Source organism: Engystomops pustulosus, chromosome 4, assembly GCF_040894005.1.
Source record: "Engystomops pustulosus chromosome 4, aEngPut4.maternal, whole genome shotgun sequence".
In the NCBI taxonomy this organism is placed as follows: domain Eukaryota; kingdom Metazoa; phylum Chordata; class Amphibia; order Anura; family Leptodactylidae; genus Engystomops; species Engystomops pustulosus.
In genome coordinates, this window is record NC_092414.1 from 142327410 (window position 1) to 142350103 (window position 22694).

The window sequence follows — 22694 nt, forward strand, 5'->3', positions numbered from 1 at the left end:
GTGGCCTGAACCTATGTTGTAGATACTCCATGTGCCACACATGGTACCATGTTGTTATAGTCTGCAGTATTTGTAATGTAAAATGACTGATCTGGCAAGTTCTGTGCAGTGATGCAGAATCTCTGTGCGCCATATAAATAAAGGTATCATTATTATTATGGCATGTGATAGAACTTGTCATGATTTGCATAGCTGGTGGATTTAGGATAGGTATGGAGCATAGGTATCATGAAACAGAACGGTACAGATCCAAACTATGGGGGATATTTATTATACACCAGTGCGCGGGCATATGATATGCCCACCGCTGCATTTTCGCACCCCTTGATGTATCGGGCAAGGTGCCGCCCAACGTCTAATTTATGCCAGGTAGGGCTGGCGTAGAAATAAATGCAGCAGGCAACTTTTCACATGTGAAAAGTCGCCAGTAGCAGCAATTGCGCTGGCACAGGGACAGCAACGCTGGCCCAATCCTTGACAGCCGCGCCCTCCTCTCGGCTGGTCATGCCCCCTCCCCTTCACGCCCCACTGGCATTAAAGTAGCAGATTGGGGCAAATAATCGCAAGTGCTAGCAATAAGTTAGCATTTGCGATTAATGCAGGGCCTCATAGTTTTATATAATGACCTCAGTTATGCAAATATTGATGTCTTGTTTTATGCTTTGGCATCTTGAATACCTGTGGCAGATTAAAAGTTCTGTTTACGTTGTATGCATGTTGTGTATTGAACATTATATTTTTCTGTTTTTCTTTTGTCAGATGTCTGAAAGAAATTATTACCTCAAATTTGTGAAAAATCTTCTGAGGCGCAAGGCATTCAAAAGCAGGTCTGTTCATGTAAAGTAAATTCACTAGAAGATGGATATTATGCAAATATGTGCATTTGTTCTGTTGTCAGATTTGTCCAGCTCGCTCAATCGCTAACATATGTTTCAGATTTGTTGCACTATGATTTTAGGCGGTAGTCATGGATTCTTGATTATTTATCACTCACTCCCTGAGGCTCATAGTGACTGTACTGAAAATGTCATAAGACTTCAAAAATGACCATATACTTACAGTAAAAGCAATTTGTTGCTTTTTCAGTTTCCTCTCAAGCACAAACAACCTTTAAAATGGCATAATTTTTGTATTTTATTCCAGGTTTTTTTTTAAAGATTATTTTAGTATTAATGAGAAATAATAGTGCAGATTAATGAAACGTTCAAAATTAAATTAGTCTTTGTTGGTCATAATAACCAATCACAGCAAAGCTTTCGTATTTCACATGGGCTTTAAAAGAAACCTACCACTGCCAATGGTAGGTATTAGCTGTAAACACCGGGCACCAGCTCAGGGTGAGCTGGTGCCGGAGCTTACCTTTGCTAGTGTTTTAAACTGCTATATCGCGGTTTAAACACATTTTGATGAACAGACCCGAGGTAGCTTCGGTGCTGCGTGCGGCCGCGCGCGTGTGACGCCTCCGGCACTTTCTATGGAGGGGCGCACGGCCGCGCGCAGCGCCGAAGCTGCTTAGGGTCTGTTCATCAAAATGTGTTTAAACCGCGATATAGCGGTTTAAAACACTAGCAAAGGTAAGCTCCGGCACCAGCTCACCCTGAGCTGGTGCCCGTTGTTTACAGCTAATACCTACCATTGGCAGTGGTAGGTTTCCTTTAAGAAATAAAAGCCCATAAATACCCTACCAATATGTTTACAGGTTTTTTAATTTTATAGCTAAGTGAGGTACATGAATAAAGTGAACCTATCACCAGGAATGGCATTTTTAGCTGATGTCATTCTGAATCATTTCAGTACTTTATATAAGTTAAGTTCACATTACCTGGCTCCCTGCCAGCAGTGTGTGGTGAATCCCAGGGTAGGGGCAGCTGTAGACTGTGTGCCTGTGTCTCCTCATGCATTCTTCCTCTACTCCACACCACCCCCCTCCCCTGACTGCTCAGTGCACATGATAGGAAGTTGGGATAAGTGAGGGATTTGGATGAGTGTGGAGAAGAGGAGACTGACACAGTCCCTTTCCTAAGAGGGAGCTAGGTAAAGTGACCTAAGCTTAAATACAGAATGCAGACAAAAGCATTTTTAAGATCAGCATAGCAGAGGCTATTGGAACCTGTCACATGTTAAAAATTACATTCCTGGTGACAGGGGTGTCAAACTCCTTTTCACCAGGGTCAACAACAGCCTCATGGTTGCCTTTAAAAGGCTAAATATCATTTTATTACTGTACTATTTATTACTCTAGTTACATTTAAACAGTATCCCTATTATAATCAGCCATTTCAGGGAAACCACAAAGCTGCACATACAGTCAAATAACCAGAGACACCGGCATAGCCAATATGGGCCCCTAAAGTAGCAAGTAGTCATAGTGCTGGACCCACAGTCGCCAGTAGCCACAGTGACGGGGGGGGGGGGGGCAAATTGTCAATGCATTACAAGGTTACCAGTAGAATAAATTAGAAAAAACTAATCTAAATATGTTGCACAAACTTAATCTGAATATTGAATTGTTTCTACGGTATCTTGACTTGTGGTATAGTAGAACGTTTCTGACCATCATAAGATGTTCTGTTTTTGTGGTCTCAGCATATTTATTTCCTCTGGAAGGAAATATATTGTACTGTATTCTTTTATTGACAGTACAATAGGACGAGATTCGGTGATGGATAAAATAAATGGCAATTAATCGACAATAATTTCTTAAAAATAAAAGCAATGAAGTCTTAGCTCCCCTTCTTCTCATTCCATCTGCACATTGGTACATAGACTCCTGATCGGGATAATTCAGCATCCAAGCATCCCATTTTTTAAAAAAACTTAAAGGAATTCAACCAGTATTACAAAAAATTATCACTTACACTACTCCTTATCTTGATCCCAGCGCTTGTCTTCTATAGTCTTGACACACCAGGATCACCTATTAGCTGACCGGAGCATTGGGACTGCAGGCTGCTAATTATGCACGCCGCCTGCGTGACATCATCTCCCTCTTCAAAATGTCCTTCATATTTTTGAAGGACACATGAAGGAGCGGTTTCCCAAGGGTGGGGGGGAAACTGCTCCTCTATAGCCACTGACAGGTGCATAGTGCCTAGTCACAGAGCGCATGGCTTTGAAAGGTACTATATATCATATCTTTTTTTCTGTAAAACCTATTTTTTATACAAAAACTCTTTGGCAGTGTATGTACTATGCTCTGTGGGGACTGGGAGAGTTCTAAAAATGGGTCTCCTGGTGACAGGTTCCCTTTAAAGGGAATCAAATCTGATCCAATAAATTCGATAAATATGATTTTGTGAAATGAGATCACCAATTAAAATCTTCTATCAGCATAGTATGCTTTTCATTTACTAACTGATCTAACTTTCTCTGTCTGTTTTATAGTAAAGACTCAGTCAGTATTGGCTCACAGGTGTCACTTAATCTCTGCTCCTATCTATGTTCCTCTAATACAGGTAAAGAACTTCATGCTGCCCTTAGGGTCTCATAGTACATGGACTGTAGAGCTGCAGGTCACAGCCACTGATATGATTATGGAAGTCATTTGTGTCTTATTTATACACAGGTTTTCGCTTATCACAAAGATCTTTACTGGCAGTTACTGTATCTGCATTATCAGTCTATCAGGTAAAACTAAGGGATTGGTCTTAGTTCATGTGTTTGTATAAAATGAGGGGAAAGGGGAATATATGTAACTCACATTTAATTCCTGCAACCAACAGTTGGCCCTCCTTCTCCTGGTCGGATTCCTGCCAACAGTGCAAAAGATCCGTAGCGCTATTGATGCAGACTTTATACTCATGCTAGCTGGCTTTGGATTGATTGTTGATGAAGACAAGAAAAAAGCAGTGGACTATGTTGTGTACTATATCTGGACCGTGGAAGGTAATATATAGAGAATATTTTACAGACCTCATTGATCAATTAATTCTTATTAAATTTATAGTGTAAAAAATTTGGTTTCAAACTGCTATCAAAACCTGGTGGTGGATATTAATGGCTATTGCCCTTCATAATTAGTAAACCTGTTTAAAATTTTAAGTCAAAACATTGTCTAAAAGGAAACTACATGAATGTACTATGAAAGTTTTTTCACTGTAGTTAGTATGTACAGTATTAGTCAGCTAATAGAAGCAATGGGTTTGTTTGTTTTTTTTTTACTTCACCTTGCTCAGTCTATCATAGAGGATCAAGTTACAATTTTGTTCTGCAAAATTCTTGGGAATTAAATTTTTTTTCTTATCATGGTTTGCACTCACATTATTTCCCATAGATCTGATTCATAAAATTCCCCATGAAAGACATAGGGGGTCATTTACTAAGGGCCCGATTCGCGTTTTCCCGACGTGTTAACCGAATATTTCCGATTTGCGCCGATTGTACCTGAATTGCCCCGGGATTGTGGCGCACGCGATCGGATTGTGGCGCATCGGTGCCGGCATGCGCGCGACGGAAATCGGGGGGCGTGGCCGAACGAAAACCCGACGTATTCGGAAAAACCGCCGCATTTAAAAAACGAAAAAGTGTCGCTTGGGGAGCGCTTACCTTCACCTGGTCCGAGGTGGTGCATTCCGGCGCGTTGAGATGATTTTCAGCGCAGCAGCGCCACCTGGTGGACGGCGGAAGAACTACCTTCATAAATCCCGGCCGGACCCGAATCCAGAGCAGAGAAGGCGCCGCTGGATCGCGAATGGGCCGGGTAAGTAAATCTGCCCCATAGTGATGTCAGCAGTCTGGTAGTGTAATATAGATAATGTTTTTTCATACTGCTGCTGAAAACAGCTGTTCCCCGGGTTACATACAAGATAGGTTCTTTAGGTTTGTTCTTAAGTTGAATTTGTATTCAAGTCGATACTGTATATTTTATAATATTAACTCCGAACAAAATTTTTTTGGTCTCTGTGACAATTGGATATTAAAACTATTGGGTTGTCATAAGAACCAGGATTAACAATAAACCTTAATTGCAGGCACCATTTATAACTGTTACAGCTGATCATTGTGGACTGGGACTAAAGTACAGTAAATTACCTACATCCAGAGGTCCGTTTGTAACTAGGGGTTGTCTGTAAGTCAGGTGTTCTTAAGTCGGGGACTGCCTGTACATTATTTGTGGAGTTCAGTAGTGTCACAAGGGCTGCTAACCCTATTAATGCTCCTAGATAGTGGTAGCAGCTGTGCCTAATCCAATGCCATAGTGTGTTCCATACCTTTATGGGGGTTACCTACACTTTAGAATTACAAGGGCCAATGTCCATTCCTTTTTTTTTGCAGGTATATTGGTTGGTGACTTCACAAAGAGTTGAATTTACTAACCGCATTTTTGGTGCACTTCTGTTGCAGCTTAGGCCATGCCTCCTTTTACCCTTTTATTCCCAGGGACATGCCCCTTTTGTTGCACCAATGGCAAAAGTGTTGAAAAACTGTCTGAAACCCTATATAAATATGGTGCAAGTTGTTTTAGATACAAATTATGACAGAATTATATCTGATAAATCTACCCTTATGTCTTTGGTCCAGAAGAACATGAACAATGTGCAGTGATTTTTTTAACATACATTGCAAAGCTACTATTTATTCAAATTTCGGAGTTTTGGGGGGCACTAAATAAAATTGTTCTGTGAATAGATATTAGACACCTTGAGTTTGGGCCTGCAGAACAATAATCATCATTAACATCTATGGAGATTCATTCTTTCAGTTCCTTTCAAGATGCTTAGAATAGGAACAGCAGCATTCACCCATTACATCACAGTGATTTTCACCAAATAAAATGTACTGCAATCACCAGTCCATATTAATGGTAGTTGACATTTGTGAAGCAAAAATACAGTCTAAGTTATGTGGTAACCATTAATGAAGTTTATCAACCTAAATAATTAGCAATTTGCCAATTGTTTATTGTCTGACTGTGTAAACCCATCCTTATCATGGACACAGATATGGCTATAGACAGAGTCCATAAAAGATGATAGAATCCCTTTTACATGATTTTCACAGCACATACATTTCTACGGCAAAAAGGCTATCTCATGTTTGATAGAATTGTGAAATTTTCTGCTTTTCTGCTTTCTGCTCAGTTTGGCAGTGGCTTCCTGTAAATAATTGCTCTTGACTGGCCATGTGGAAAACATGTACTGAATGTCTGATGAAAAGATTGCGCTAAGAACCATTGCCTATGGTCATATTCAGGGAATTGCAGACATTTTTTTTTCTGTGAGGATATTTAATATATTTGCATTTTCTTATCTACAGTGTGTTACATTGCTGCCCTGGTGTTGTCCTGTATTGTGACAGTAACAATGCTGCTGCGATCCCTAGTCAAACACAGGTAAGATGATGATGCAGGAATGTGAACTTGAGTTGACACAAAGGATTGTCTCAAAATGTGTCCTGTACACCAAATAGAAACCAAGCGATTCCTCCCAACCCTCAAACGCACATCTAAGCAAAGGGGTAGAGTGGAGTAAGCCACTGTGGTGGCCTCTGTACTCAGAGGATAAATGTATAGGGCATTGAAATGTCCCATTCTTTTTCACTTAGAAAGACCCAGGTGGCGCTATACACATATGAAAGTTGTCCAGTCAGCTGATGTTGCACTAATTTGTAAATGGTGGGAGGCAATAAAGGATCTGCTTTATCCATCAGCAACACTTTTCTTACTTATGGCCTGTGTGTCAAGACTTAGTCTCATTTACATAAGATGGAAGCTTGATAGTAAGTTATTTCTTCCTCTGTCAAGTTGTTAAAAGGACTTTTGAGCAATTCCAGATGAATAGTTTAAAGAAATCCTGTAAATTCAGGAACACAAGTGGCATAAACGACTGCGGCAACTAGAATTAAATTTAAAAAAAATATGGTGATATGATAACTCCAAACAGCAGTCTGGGCTCTACTCAGTGGGCACAGTATAACTTCTGTTTTGTAAGGAGTCATGTTTATGTTTATTCTTATTTTATTTAATATACTATTTAAAAGTTTTCGTAATTTATTTATTCCCATTTGACAATTAGACCATATGATCTTTTAAAGAATTGACTACAGTACTAATATACCAAATTCTTGTAGTATTTAGGCCCTCCTGTCAAAACCTAAGAATTTATCTGGTTATGTTGCCACCAGATAACCAATCCCTCCTTGAGGATGGAAGAGGGAGGTTAAATGGGTTTTTTCCCCACCCATCCACAGGATAGGGCCTAACCTGCTGATCAGGAAGGGGGGGGGAGAGTTTGGGACTCTGTGCTTTCAGGAGGCATCCATTTATAATACTCAGCTAGTTCCCACAGTCCCATAGACAGGGAATGGAGTGGCAGGGGTAATGCTCGATCTGGCGCTTCATTCTTACTACGGAGAATTGGACCTCTGATATGTGATTAGGGGGGATCCAGTTATCAATGGTGTTTTCCCTCCAAACAAATTGCAGATTGCGGTTGGGGTCTCAGTGATGACACATGACACAGTCCCTTTTGTATGACAAAACCCAGCAGCTGCTAATGTACATAGTCAACAACTCCATGCCAACCACCAGTGCAGCAGAATGCTTCTCCATCTACCCCTCATTTTCTCTGTCTCGGCCCTCAGCTAAACAGAAAGTTTGTAAAACAGTCATCTACATAAATAAGTAACAAGGAATCTTTGTGTAATTCTCAAGCAGCAAAAGATGAAATATTGTAAACCACATCATACACAATAGTTTAGTAAAATACATTCAAATGTATTTTATTCATTTGAATTTCTAAGTTTTAACATTTTGTAATTGCCAAGATTATATATATATATCAGTTGAACATTTAACAACTTGACAGCGGACTTGATAAAATAGGATTTTTCTTTTTCTTTTGAACTTCTATTTTATTATTAAGAAAACCTCTTTGAGGACTAACCTTATGTACTGAGACTGAAATTTGTTGTACATTTCTTCCCCCTATTTGCCTGTTACAGATCTACCATACCTTTTACATGTCCTCTCTTTTCTATGTTCTTATTTACTTTCCATTTGGTGTTTTTCTAGATGGGCGCTGCAGTCTTTGTGTGCTGGTCAGGTCTCACAGGTCTTTCTAAAGCCCCGCTCACTTCATCCATCTCCACCAGCTCTTGCCAGCTGGATGAGTCACATTAGTTACCAAGCTGCGGTCACCTGTATAGGTAGTTTTTCTTAATGTAACTTCTAGTATTAGTAGTGTTACTTAGTAAACTGATGATGCTGATCAGGAAAATGTACTGGTACATGAGCATGTGTTTGGTTTCTTGTTCCTAAAGGTCTCATCCAGCAGCATGTGTTCCTGTTCCTTGTTCACCTGATAATTACCTTCTTAATCATTATTCCAATTGGTTATGGAAAGTTCCAGATTATTCTTCCCATTCTAGAAAAAATATGGTATGTATAATGTATTATACACAGGAATCCCTTTGATGAGATAAAAGGTACCCCCCTACCCTTAAAATATATATATATATATATATATATATATATATATATATATATATATATATATTTGTGCACACATTTATATGCTTATATAAACATACATAAAGTTCCACACTCACACATACATTTATTCACTCATACGCACACATTTATGCACTAATACACATTTATACACCTAAACATACAGACATATACACACAGTGGCCCACATTTATTAAAGTGTTTTCACCAGTTTTCTGTCTGACTTTGCACCGAAAGAATGTTCAAACTGCTTGCACATATATTTCTAAAGTGTTGCAGCTGCACTGTGTCTGCTGCGCTACCAAATTGGACTTTTCGGTGTAGAGTCAAACCATGCGCCACGTTTATTACCGTGACAGAATTGTGCTGCTTGCACTATGTTGAAGGTGCATCAAAAAAAGTTGCACCAGAACGCCCCTTTACGACACTTTAAATACACGTGCAAGCAGTTTGCACTGAAAAGAACGTGCAAAGTCATTACACATTGGGGGTTATTTATCATACACAGGCCTTTTGATGGATCCAGTCGGGGCCTGCACAGCGCTTCTCTTTACGTACATTTGGCATACAAATGCAAATAAACGCAGCCGGTGAATTATCATATATGAAAATTTGCTGGCTGCAGCTAGTGCGCCACTCCACACCACGTGCCCCCCTCTTCAGGTTCCTCCGGTATGAAGGTGGCGGATTGGGGAAAATAATTGCAAGTGCTACATTAAGCTAGAATCTGTGATTATTTCAGGGCTTCTACGCCACTGATGTGGCAAAGAAGCCCTGATAAATATCCCCCACTATCTACATACCTTTAGTATATATACATCATTTTTGCACCACATCTAACCTGGTGTAGTATTGCGCCAAAAGCCTGCTATGGCAATGTGCAGGCGCTGCAGGAATAACCCTTGCAGGCCCACTACACAGAAGGCAACTCTACCTCCTTGCTAAATCACAGCTTGTACACCTGTTTTCAGGTGTACAAGCTGTGAAAAATGTGTCCCATACTGCATACACATACATACAGTGTAAATACACAAATACAGCATACCCACAAACAAAGTGAATACACATACATACAGTATAAATAGAAAATACACACATACACATCATGAGCACCCATACAGCATAGCATATAAACACTAATGCATATAAACACACCTGTACACATATATACATGCACATTTTGCTTGGCTGGCAGGCAGGTGGCTACAGATGAGCAGGGAGGCTGGCCACAGATGGGGCCACGGATGAAGCGGACGGCTACAGATCAGACGGCCTCACATGCAAGGGGCGGACAATGATAGGGCCAATGATCAGGCATTGTCTATGGCAGCGGGTCTACGTGCGAAGGGCAGGTGCACTGCCAAAGATGAGGAGGGTGACGTGTGGGGATGATGACAGAGGGCCGACGCATGGCCACGTAGGGCTGGTTCTTGGCCACAGATGAGGATGGAGGGTCGGTGCATGGCCACAGATGAAGACTGAGGGCAGGCACATGGCCTTGGATGAGGGCGATCGCAGATGAGATAGATGGGTGCCGGGTAGGGAGGCAGGATTGCCACAGATGAGGTGGGTGGAAGCTTGCCCAGGGTGCTCCGCCACTCATGTCAACAGGAACGGACAGGAGAAGGCATCTATAGATTTTGGTTTCAGCCTCCATCCAGGGCCCCTGTGATATGCAGGCCCCGTAGAAGCTGCTACAGCTGTTGTTATGCCACCGTACACAAAATACAGACTGCACTAGTTTTGCTAAATGTGGCACAGTATGTTACAAAACACAGATATCCTGAAAAAGTCTTGCAGTATTAAAAGCAGGGCATTGATGCACATACTAGAATAGCAGAAGCGTGAACTAATAATAAGAACTAATGATAAGAGAGGACCAACATATTATGGATAACAGTGGTTATCACCGTGTCATGCAGCACTGGGTTTCTGGGTTTGTAACCAAACAAGAGATGCATATGAATTATACTTATTCCTGTAATGCCCCTTTAAAGGAAATCTACCATCAAAACCAAGCATGATAGACCAAGGACACTTTACTCTCAGATTCAGGCACAGTGAATGTAGCCATCTGTTTATATTTGTATATTTGCTAATGCATGGCCTCTTTCCTTCTAAAAATTAGTGTGGTGGCTTAACAGACTGTTACACTGTGCAGAAACACTTCACCCCTACGACTGTGTGTGATGATAGCAGGCCAAGGTGTGAGTGGGGTCAGACATTCTAACAGCCTGTGAAACTGTTGCATGAAGGGGCTCTGGTAACGCCCCATAGAGTCCTTCTGGCTCATCAGAATAATTTATAAAAATAAATTGCTGCTTCTGAATCTATCAGTAAGTGTCCCTGGTTTATAATGTGTGATTTCCATTAGATTTGATTTAGATTTACTTTAACTTAATGCATATCATAACTTGCTTTTCTCTGTATTTCAGGCCATACTTGCTGCTGCTGTTCCTTGTCACAGTAGTTCAGCATCTTTGTTCACGTTTTATCTTCTCTCGAGGAAGTCCAAGGCAGACTACTAACCGGTAAATACTGTTTTCCTGAATCTCAGTACAGAAGTGTTCTGATATCCAAATGATGTACAGTGTAGCAAACTCAGCAGCAAAAAGAATATATTTTACTCAGAAGTGAGGAAGCATTGGGTGACCCCAAAACTTTAAGTAAATGGATACTTTATTCCTAAGATTCTACTAGTTTTGACTTGGTCTTTATAAGGTGTGATAGAGTTAAAACTTCAAGCATTATAGTTAAGATAAAATTCAGTTTTTCAGGGCTCATGTAGTATGCCTTCACATTTCCAGAAGTTTTATTATTAAAAGTCAAAGTGTAGACATAATCTCTTTATCTGATTCATTGGATGAAAAGATGTGGTTACAGTTCTCTCATTCATCAGGATATGAATGTCTGAGATCTGAACATAGTCTACTGTAAATGATCTCAAGAATGTATGTTTCATCACCCAGATAAAGACGCTTGACGCTTTTTTTTTTCCTTTGGCAAATCGGGCTGCTGTGATGTAATTATTTTTTTAAGTCATTCTTCAAACAAATGTTACATATTATATTTGTTTATGCCATATTCCAGACCTAGGAGTTAAAGGGAATACATGGCACAAGACTAAATGAACAGCAGTGCAGCTTAGTCAAGCCTTTGTTAGTAAACTCTTACAATGCCTATAATAGAATTTAATGCAGTTTTAATTAAAATATGAAGGCGTAATTATGTGGTTGGATGTACTTGTATTTTTGGCTAAAACAGTTCACCCAAAACCGACTTTTACACCAGGTTTCTGGCAAACAAGGCATGAAAAATTACAGGACCCACTGTCCAACATTTACTAGAAACATTGCAAACTGCACTATGTACACCTTTTTTTTGGTGCACCTTTAAGATGGGGCTTGCAACACACGTCAGTTGGACTTTGCATGTTAAATGTGTTGCAAGGTCCTACTGATTTTGTGTTGCATCAGGTACACTGCAGTGGCTCCACAATTGTCTCAGGCACTTCCTAAATACATGTGCAATTGCAAATGAAAGTCAGAGAGAAAACTGGCGCAGGGGCTTTAGTAAATCAGGGCCACTGTGTGTTAAATCACCTTTAGTAGATTATCTAACTGGGATTGTTTTAATCTTTTAGGAGAAGTCTCTTCGCTTTTACATATCTCTTCCTCCCAGTAAATATTTTACGCGGGGCAATACTCTCAATCGCAAGGCTTGTAGTCTCAGTTCTCTTCAATATTATCCACTTCTGTCGTCTGGACTTGAGTTTACTGCAACACAGTGTACAAGGATGGGATCCAGGTAAGTGTCTATGGGAGTCTACCAGCTACCAAATAGCCCACAGGTGAAAACAGCATGGCACTGTGTAGAGCACTATAAAAAGCTTTTTCATTCATGCACTTTACTAGAGAGTAATTTTAGAGAAAATTCTAATTTTTCATCATGCAACTAGCTTCTTAGTTCACCAGGGACAGGGCTTCAGGGGAATAATTGACCTAGAAAAAAGGTGTTGAAAAAAAGGAAACAGATGCTCCAGCAGGAGTGACCCACCACTGGTGCAATGAGAAACTCATTTTCATTAAGAAAAAATTGAAATTTTTCTAAAATTACAACTAATTGGGAAATCGGTATCTGGAAAGATTTACTTATATTTTAATTTGGTAGCTGGTAGACTACATTAAACTCATTCTACCGTGTGGCTTTTGTCCTGCAATAAGCTATTTGTTGTAATATTGATTATATACTTCTGTAAAGTTCTATCTTTATTGTTAGGAATCATATTCCTCTTTCCCATTTCCTTGCTGTATAGAGTTATTACATTAAAAAAATACCTAATCTTGTTTATGTTCTCGTTGACCTCATTTATGTATTGTACCAATTGATTTATTTATTTGCTGCGGCAGGCTACCGGAACTATTGCAATTTTCTGGTGTTGGAAGTCAGTGAGTGTCATCCACTGGTTATAGCTTTTTGTTTGCTCCTGAAGCCCCCTAGTTGGAAGAAGCCTGACTTGGAGGAAGGTGAGATATTTTTAGGTTATTTGTGTCTATTTCATACATTGCTTACTGTGGAAAACACTGGAATGAAATACGTAGCAAACTACGTCTTTTAAAGCCGCTGCCTCTTGCTGAGCAACGTATATGCTCAACGGCAGCCACTGAACCTATGGGGATGGATGCATCCATATAGCAAACTTCTCCAGCCTCTGCTGAGCATATACATGGTTCTGCAAGGTCACCAGTGATGTCACTGCCCATGTAAGGACAGTGACATCACTACTGCAATGTTTGCTTCTCATCCCGTTTTCAGGGAAAAGCGAGAGAAACAAGATGACGTATACCACTTTATGAGCAACAGATGACAACAGATGGCAAACAATTTTTGTAAACCTAGCTTTACCTGTACTCACTCGCTCTAAGGGCCAAGCAAGCAGTCTACGGGTTAATTTTATGGATAAGCATAATCCCAAATGATACAAATTTTTTGTATCATTAAGCCTGTTGTGCCTACTTTACACGTGAAATAAGTTTTTATACTAAAGTATACCTTATACCTTTTTTGCAAACATTTCCTATTTGAGACAAATTAAAAACTACTGATCTTTAAAATGAATCATTCTAAAGTAGAAGTTCTAAAGGACTTTTTCTTAGGGTTAACCAAGTCAGTTGGAATAATTGCACTCTACAAACTAATAGAAGTAAATATGTAAGTATAGTTTTAAATCACATTGGGGTAAACACTGCCAGACCTGTTTTCTTCCATTAGAATGAGGAATGCTGAAAAGCACATTGGTGTCACAGGGTGTAACAAAAAGTTTGGGAGGGGGCAATATCTAGCAAAAAACTCATCGTATTTAAAAACTGTGTCAAATATTTTTCAAAAATCTATCCAATGATACCAAACTCAGCCCCCACTTTCACAATCTTGGGGTGGGGCATGGGGCAACTTTAAAATCTTAAATGGAAACCGTCATCTTTTATTGCAGATTCGGGTTACGCTGAAGGGCAGGCATTTATGAATTTGGGTGCTGGGTGGCGTGCTATAATTTTCAGTGGGATGTAAGTTTGTGGCGCAAGGAAAAAAGTTTCCCCATTCATGAAAGTGAAATAGAATTCTCTTGACCAGCTTTTAGCTGCTGCAATTGTGCTCCAAAAATTACGCCACAAAACGAGTAGGAAAAATAGAAGTATGTTGTATTAAGAGGTGCCACAATTTGCGGCCAAAAAAAGAACAAGTTGTGAGTGTTGGAAAACTACCAAAATTGTGGCGCCATATATAAGGCGCAAGGGGGAAAACAACTTCCACCAGTTTTCCATTTGAAAGTCGATAATAAACAACCCCCAATGTAATTTCTGCATAAAAATAAGACTCCCCCCACATCTCACGCCCAGGGGGTGAAAATAATTTTTGTTTTGTTTTTTAATTCAATGTGTATTTCTGGAGATATCCCCATTTTTGAATATTTTTTTATCCATTTAGATTTTCATCAATCACAGCGCCATCTATAAATGAAAATGGTTTGAATTGTAGATTGAATCTATGTATTTTTTCCTGGGGGATCTATATCTGCAGTGGAAAATGGGGGTTTCCATTTAAGTTGCCCCACCCCCACCCCACCACTATAGGGTGAGAGAAGGAGACCAAGTTTGGTATAATTGGATAGATTTTTTAAAAATATTTCACCGTATACACCCTGTATATTCTTGTATTGTTTCATATCAGCGCATAACAGTGTTACTATAAGAGGTAAAATAACTATATTTATATTTTTTATCAGGAAAATAAATGTGTGCCTTTTTGTAGGCATCCTGGTTTATACAAGGCCTTTGCTCCTTCTTAAATACAGCAAACTCATTAATAGGATGATAGTATGGGTTAAAAGGAAAAGAAACCAGTTTCTATATAATAAAAAAACTGAAGAAAATGGGTCAGATATACTATGCCTTCTCTGCCAGTTTTCTGGCGGAAAAGGCATGTATAAAGCCCCATTTCCTTGATTTTAAGCAGAGTAGGTTTGGCACGGTTGGCCGGCCATATTTACTATAGTTTCCCGCTGGAAAACGGGCAACTATGGCTGAAATCTCCACCAAATCAAAACTGGTCTCAATGGGGCAAATTTACTTACCCGGCCCATTCGCGATCCAGCGGCGCGTTCTCTGCTCTGGATTCGGGTCCGGCCGGGATTCATGAAGGTAGTTCCTCCGCCGTCCACCAGGTGGCGCTGCTGCGCTGAAAATCATCTCCACGCGCCGGAATGCACCACCTCGGACCAGGTGAAGGTAAGCGGTCCCCAAGCGACACTTTTTCGGTTTTTAAATGCGGCGGTTTTTCCGAATACGTCGGGTTTTCGTTCGGCCACGCCCCCCGATTTCCGTCGCGCGCATGCCGGCGCCGATGCGCCACAATCCGATCGCGTGCGACACAATCCCGGGGCAATTCAGGTACAATCGGCGCAAATCGGAAATATTCGGGTAACACGTCGGGAAAACGCGATTCGGGCCCTTAGTAAATGACCCCCAATGGGTCTGACCTGATGGAGATTTGTTTCGGTGCGCTATCCAGTATACTAAGAGGCTCTGGTGGCACATTTAAAAATATCCCCCCCCCCCCATGTACCCAGAAAAAACCTGTGAAATACATATTAATTTGTAAGATACTTTCCCTATAGATAGGATATATACTCGAGTATAAGCCAACCCGAGTATAAGCCGAGACCCCTAATTTCAACACAAAAAGTGGGAAAACCTATTGACTCGAGTATAAGCTAAGGGTGGGAAATGCATTGGTCACAGCCTCCCAGTATATAGTCTGCCAGCCCCCTGTACTATATAGTCTGCCAGCCCCTGTAGCATATATCCTGCCCAGCCCCTGTAGTATACAGCCTGCCCAGCCCCTGTATTATGCAGCCTGACTAATCCCTGTAGTATACAGCCTGCCCAGTCCCTGCAGTATACAGCCTGCCCAGCCCCTGTAGTATACAGCCTGCCCAGCCCCTGTAGTAGGAAAAAAAAATAACACTGTACTCCCCTTTCCGACATCCCCCGTAGGTCCTCTTCTGTCTCCGATGCTCCGGTGCCGCCTAGGGTCCTTCGGTCCTCTTTGGATTCTTCCGCTCATCTTCGGCTCCTCTTCGGGTCTCTTTGCTCGGCCGGCACACAGAATGACGTCAGCCGCTTGCCAATGTCAATGTTTGTGAGCCGCTGGCATCGCGAGGGGACCTGAAGAGGAGCGGAACTTCCCGAAAAGGAGCCAAAGAGGAGCGGAAAAACCCGAAGAGGATCCAAAGGACCTGAGGTGGAACCGGAGCATCAGAGACAGAAAAGGAACCTACGGCTGTCATCAGAAAGGGGAGTTTTGACTTTATTTTTTTACTTGACTCGAGTATAAGCACATTTGCATATGCTATTTTTTCTTATATAAGCATCTACAGATAAAGCATGACAAACAGGAAGAAAAAAAAAACATGACAGCGTAAAGCCTCGTACAGTAATTTGTACTGTATTTGAAGTGAATTTAATGTAATATGACATTGAATATAAGTGCAGATATTATCACTAACAATTGTGCAGGCAAGCGTCTTAGTAATATAGTTTACTTATTAGCATGGATATATAAATTAATTCAGAGCTACTGCTCTTCTTTCCGGTGCTGATGTTATGCTTTCTTAAAAATAATACACCGTGTACAAAATGCTAATGTAGTTAGGATCAATCTGAATAACTATATTGGGTACAAACAGGCATGATCAATATTCTACTTTGAGAATGTAAGAACTCATTCAGCATTGGTATTACCCTATTTATGAATTCTAAACCAACATCTATAAGTATAACAACATGTTTTTGGCCTCAATACACATACATAAGGGAAAAATTGGTGACATTTTAGCAGGTCTTTAAAGCAAGCCTGTCACCAGGAATGTCATTTTTAGCTGTTGAAGGTTCCAATAGCCTTAAAAATGTCTTTGTCAGCATTTTGAATCATTTCAGTAGTTTATAATAGTTTGATTTACATTACCTGGCTCCCTGCCAGCTGTATGTTGTGAGTCTGTGTCTATCTTCTGTCCTCAAAACTCATGCAGCTCCCTCCCTGGGGAGGGGCAGCTGCAGTCTGTGTGTGCATGTGTCCCCTCTTTCATTCTTCCTTTCCTCTACACCATCCCCCTCCTCCCCTGCCTGCCTACACGACAGAAAGTAGGGAGGGGTGAGGGAGCTGCATGAGCTTGGAGGACAGAAGACTGAGACGGGACCCCCACAAGCAGCTGGCAGGGAGCCAGGTAATATGAATTAAACTTATATAAACTTCTAAAATGATTTAGAATGCTAAGAAAGACATTTCTGAAATTAGTACAGCCATGCAAAAAGCGCTGATAGGGTGAAGCGGCTCGTTGCCAGCCTTCTGTACGTCCAGTTTTTTATCCCTCTGCATCTATGTGCTAAATAAAGAATTGAACTCATTTTCTGGTGAGTGCCACTATTCTTTTGCTTCTAAAGAAAGTTACTCTGATATAAGACTGCTTATCATGCAAGTTTAGCTCCACATGCTGAATGATTAAAATGATGCAATGGTGTAGTCAGCAGGCTCAACTGCTAGTGAATAAGAAGCAGAAGGGGCAGTGCTAACTTCATTGCCTTTGAAGTATTTCTTGTTTGTTTTGAACATCGAAATATTAAGCTATTGTTAGATAAACCTACTTACTAAGCAACCAACCATCTAATCTTCCCTTTCCTACAACAGCAGATGTTGGCTGTTCAATCCTTTTAGGTTATGGAGATAAGCCCTTTCAATGCTGATTGACTGACCAACATCTTCTTCCTATTAAAAACATCTGCAGAATTGGTCTAATTTGTTTTGTACAAGTACACATTTCCACATTTGCGACAAAGTTGACAAAAATAAATGTAACCTATACTGTACACTATTTAACCCAACATTGTAATTATTTTACTCACTTAATTTCTTTTTTTCATTGTAGCTTTTTTTTACCAATAATTTCACTTCACAATTGCCACGTATTACTAAGAGCTTCTTGTTTCTGTGCAGGTATTCATCTGATGCCAGCAGATGGTCGATCCCTGAAGGGAGCACGTTCTCACTTAGCAAGAGCTCGCTGGGGTCTTGCATATACTCTAATTCACAACCCATCTCTTCTAAGTCATCGGGGAACCACAACCATCAATGGAGGCTCTCCACAGCACTCTAAATAGGACCTGGCCGGCAACCAGGGACAGTCCAATAACATAGTCTACCTCCCTTCCCTCCTATCCCCTAGAAGCACTGCTGGGCAGGGTGAGGTTTTGTAGGGGGATGGGGGCCCCTTTATATTTGTAGTTTTGTTAAATTTATTTCTCCACTAGAACATTGTTTTCACATTTGTTTCTATCAATGACTTGTTTTAATTGACTCTTATGACCTTATTTGTTGTTTGCAGTAATCTTATTGAGATTGCCTCAACTTTTGTATCTACTACTAAATGTGTGTGTTTCCTACTGACATATTACAGTAGTTACATGTAGAACATGTTCCATGTGTGATATCATCATAGTATCTAAGGAGCTTTTGTAATCCATTTTGTGCCATAATACCATAAATGATGCCTGACAAAATAGCATATGCACTGCTAAAAATCGATGACCATGTTTTTGTGCTTATATGTGCCGACACTAAAAGGAGAAGTCTTCTGCGGGTCTGCTTGCCATTCTGGTCAAGATTGATTTAAATTTCACTGGTACCTTCTGTTGTGTAGTTAGAAACAAGGTAAAAATAAGCGGTTCAGTGCTTAATATAAAGTATTGTGACCACATATTTATTTATTCTCAGTCACAATTTCAGTATTTTTTTTCCTTATTTTGGTCTTATTTTGCCCCTACCTGGGTTGGATCATCCCTAGTGGTTTTGTTCACTAATGTAGGGTATTGTGCAATTGTGCAATTTATTGTGGAAACTCATTGGGGGAAACCTTTTAAGATTGAGCTCCACTGGCAGGGGGAAATCCACCAAGTCTTATTTAATTTCAGCTCTAGTCTCCTGTTTTCTGGCAGAGACTATAATAAATATGGTGGGCAGTGGGGTTCACTTCAGAAAACTGTCAGAGGAGGCATTGTTCATCCGTGGAGTTGGATCTGTGCCATATGAAGATTTGACCGCAGATCTAGGTGAGCTGGAGAATTCTTGATTCAATTGTTAATCTGCCTAACTGAGTTGGTTATAGCTCAGGCCATACTTGTGTAAGTAACTGCTAAGACATGTGTCAAGATGTATAGAAAAGATAGATTAATAGTCTGAATTAGGGTGTCATAAAAAGCTACCCTTCTTACATTTATCCCCTCTTACATTTAAACACACATTTAAAAAAACATGAATTAAGTGGCCAACCCCTTTGGCCACTTAATTCATAGCCATATATAAAGAATATCTTCTCTCTTAAGGATTTACCATATTTGGACAGCCAGAAATGAAAGGAGAACTTGTTGTGAAAGTGGCTTGTATTGTCAGATGTGTCCATGTGCAACTATGACTTCTTTGTACTTATGTTTACTAGGTTTAGACCAGTGATTTTCAACCAGTGTGCCGTGGCACACTAGTTTGCCGCGACACATGGTCGGGTGTGCCACGGGGAAAGTTCCCCAAACTATGGTGCCCCCTGTGTTTTGTTTCCCGGCAATGCGCAGCGATGCGCAGTCACGGCTTCTTACAATGTAGGAGACATGTACAATAACACATGCGCAAGCTTTGAACCTCGCGCGTCAAAATGACGTCACCGAGGCCGGCGCATCATCCTGAGAGCGGAGAGACTCTCACATTTGCCCACCGCCAAGGTAATGCCCACCAATAATGCTGACTATATGAGCTTTTGCCTGAGTATATGAACTGTTGGCAGAATACTCAGCATATGAGCTGGTACTTTTAGTACTCCAGCAGTATACTGCATATAACAATGAGAAATGTAAAATGAGAAATACTATAGTCATGAGGCTGGAGTACTACAAGTACCAGCTCATATGCTGAGTATATGAGCTGGCACTTGTACTCTGGCCTCATGGCCATAGTACTTCTCATTGTACCCCTTTATTTTGCAGTATATGAGCCACATAATAATCAGCACCATATATTAAAAACAGGGATAAACTGAGAACTGTTGAGGAAGAGCTTTGTGTGTGTCTTTCCACCATTCCTGCCTGGATATCCCTTTTGTTTTTATCGAAACAGGCCCAGGTTTCACACTGAGTGAGAAAAATAAATTTAGAATCTATATTATTAACTATATGTATAATATGACTGTTTTCATTTTGTGCTATTTTGGTTGGTGGATTGCCCCAGGATTTTCTAAGTATAAAAAGTGTGCCGCGGCTCAAAAAAGGTTAAAAATCACTGGTTTAGACAGTAATTTACCAATGTTACTCTTAACTAAAGATGATACAAATGTTTACTTTTAATGTCAAATGTTATCTTGGTAAAATATAACAATCAACAGTTATTTTAGCCGGCCAATAACACTCTATCCATGTTTAGTAAAGTATCTGTGGTTGAAATTTTTATCTGAGGTTTAACCATTCACCTTCTGCTTTTAGGTAGATTGAATGAAGAATTGAATAAGTATATTAAATATATAACTAAAACATTTGTTTGCATTCCTAATTTAAGAAATACATGTGTTGTAATACAGATACCAATCTGTAATTCTACAGTAAAAGTAATTCTATAGCCAAACTTTCTGTTGATTCATTGATGCTATGTATTACTCCATTTTTAAAATGTGTACGCTATCAAAATTTTGTAGTTTCAACACGACTTATGTTACAAATAGATGGTGCTGCCATCTTGACACAGCTATGATGTGGCCGCATGCATCAATTAAGGAATTGTGACGATAATTCATAACAAAACTATTATTTAGTAACATAGTTTCATAGTAAAGCAAAAATGATGCTATGGTCACAAGACACACTGCTGAATGCCACCAATGCTGCTGTTACATACATCTGGTGCTGCTAGCAGTGTACACAAGGAGACTGGGCACCATGCAGCAAGAACTAGGAACCAAAGTTGGGAGACCACATTTTATTATTATTTTGTATCTACCCCAATCTCTAATCCCCTCAATCAGTTTTATAGTGGTGTTATAAAGCCTTTTTAAGATATAGTCCAACATATTGTGAACAGAACTACAGTACTACTTCTGCAATGTTACTGGAGAAAACCAAAGTCTTCTCCATAATAAGGTTTACAACATATTCCAAAAACAACATCATTGAAAAATTGTAATTAATTTATTTTACAAATCTAATAGAAAATTTGTAAAAAAAAAAACTACCTTTTTCTTTCCACACTGTTTTAAATATTTAGAAATATTTAGAATGAAAAATCTTGCCTTTACACTCAGTTCTAAGCTGAGTGGCAGATATTACAATATGTCAAGGTCCTGGCATGATACATTTGCTTTGTTTTCAATAAGCACCTACATTTATTAGTATTACTCTGGGCCCTTAGGTTAGGAACTTTAGGCAATTATTGTGAGTCACCTTATATACACAGATGACATTGTAACCTTCTGGCAGGGCACAATGCACTGGCTCTTGCACCCTTATTAGTACTGTATGCAAGGTTCTCTATAAGGCCTGTAGAGTCATGTTGCCCAAAATTGTACCTGAGAATGCAACATTAAACTTTAAATGAATCTAATTGTGGTGTTTCTTAAGTCCATATATAGCTTGGAGATGAATGATGATTTATGTATTATTATTAGACTTTATTTATTGCTATTCATTATCATTATTTATTACGATGGTTTATTACAAACACTCTTTGGAGTCTACAGAATACAACATACAAAATATTAGATTAGTTTAATTAACTTTATCACTTTATAGCTTTTAATATCTGCTTCATCTTTTTGGATGCTAATTGCATTCATTTTCCATGTTACTATGTTTAATCATTGTCCTTTTAACACCTTCCTGGCCTTAGCAATTTCCCTCCACTCACACCACCACACTCCCCTTCCTCAGCTGTCAGATTGAGGTCAGATAATAATCACACCTCCGATAAAAGCTTTTCCAAGTATCACAGCCTGGGGGATTTGACAGAGTGGTGGGGAGTTTGATATGCAGGAAGCGAGAGAGAAAGAGAGATGTGTGCAGTGACATGGAGAGCAATGCTGGAAATCGCAGGAACGTGAGTGAGAGACTCAAAAAGGATGGGAGGGAGGAAAAGAGGAGGGGTACACACAGACCGAAAATAAGACATAAGTGCCATGACTAAGACTATTACGCAAACCATGAATACTGTGTGATTAATCAGATGCAATAGTGATAACTGTAAGGGCAGAAGACTGATTCATTGGAAATAGCAATGTTATATAACAGGAAATTGTGACTATCACCTTCTACTGTCTTACTGGACTACAAGAAATGTGCAATTGTACATCTCAGGAAATGTGTAGCCACATTTATCAGTCTAGACACAAGACCAAGATTCCACAAATTTAGTTGATTCATCCGATATTCATCTGTTATGGTAGTGATCTGTAGATAAATCCTGATAAGACTTTTGATACTCATTCACTGAAGAATTTGTCCCAAAAATGGGTATGTAGGGAGTTCTGTATAACAAACAAAATAGGTACCAATGCAAAGAACAATTTGTTTGCAACTATTTTTTTTTGGCATGAGGGAACATTTTTCCACATATAGTGTGAAGGCCTCAAATACTACTTCTAACACATGTGTAACATGCTAGA

General features: G+C 39.8%; 1 protein-coding gene across 1 annotated transcript in view; it reads left to right on the forward strand.

Annotated features, from left to right (window-relative positions):
- The window catches only part of STRA6 (signaling receptor and transporter of retinol STRA6), a 62752-nt gene extending 41120 nt beyond the window's left edge, over positions 1 to 21632 (forward strand). Inside the window, exons 8-18 of the mRNA XM_072147847.1 lie at positions 760 to 827; positions 3385 to 3455; positions 3566 to 3627; positions 3723 to 3885; positions 6256 to 6331; positions 8012 to 8145; positions 8260 to 8377; positions 10885 to 10980; positions 12093 to 12256; positions 12859 to 12975; positions 17999 to 21632. Coding sequence (XP_072003948.1) covers positions 760 to 827; positions 3385 to 3455; positions 3566 to 3627; positions 3723 to 3885; positions 6256 to 6331; positions 8012 to 8145; positions 8260 to 8377; positions 10885 to 10980; positions 12093 to 12256; positions 12859 to 12975; positions 17999 to 18162 — 1233 coding nt within the window. The 3' untranslated portion in view covers positions 18163 to 21632. The remainder of the gene's footprint in view (positions 1 to 759; positions 828 to 3384; positions 3456 to 3565; positions 3628 to 3722; positions 3886 to 6255; positions 6332 to 8011; positions 8146 to 8259; positions 8378 to 10884; positions 10981 to 12092; positions 12257 to 12858; positions 12976 to 17998) is intronic.
- The last annotated feature ends 1062 nt before the right edge of the window (positions 21633 to 22694 follow it).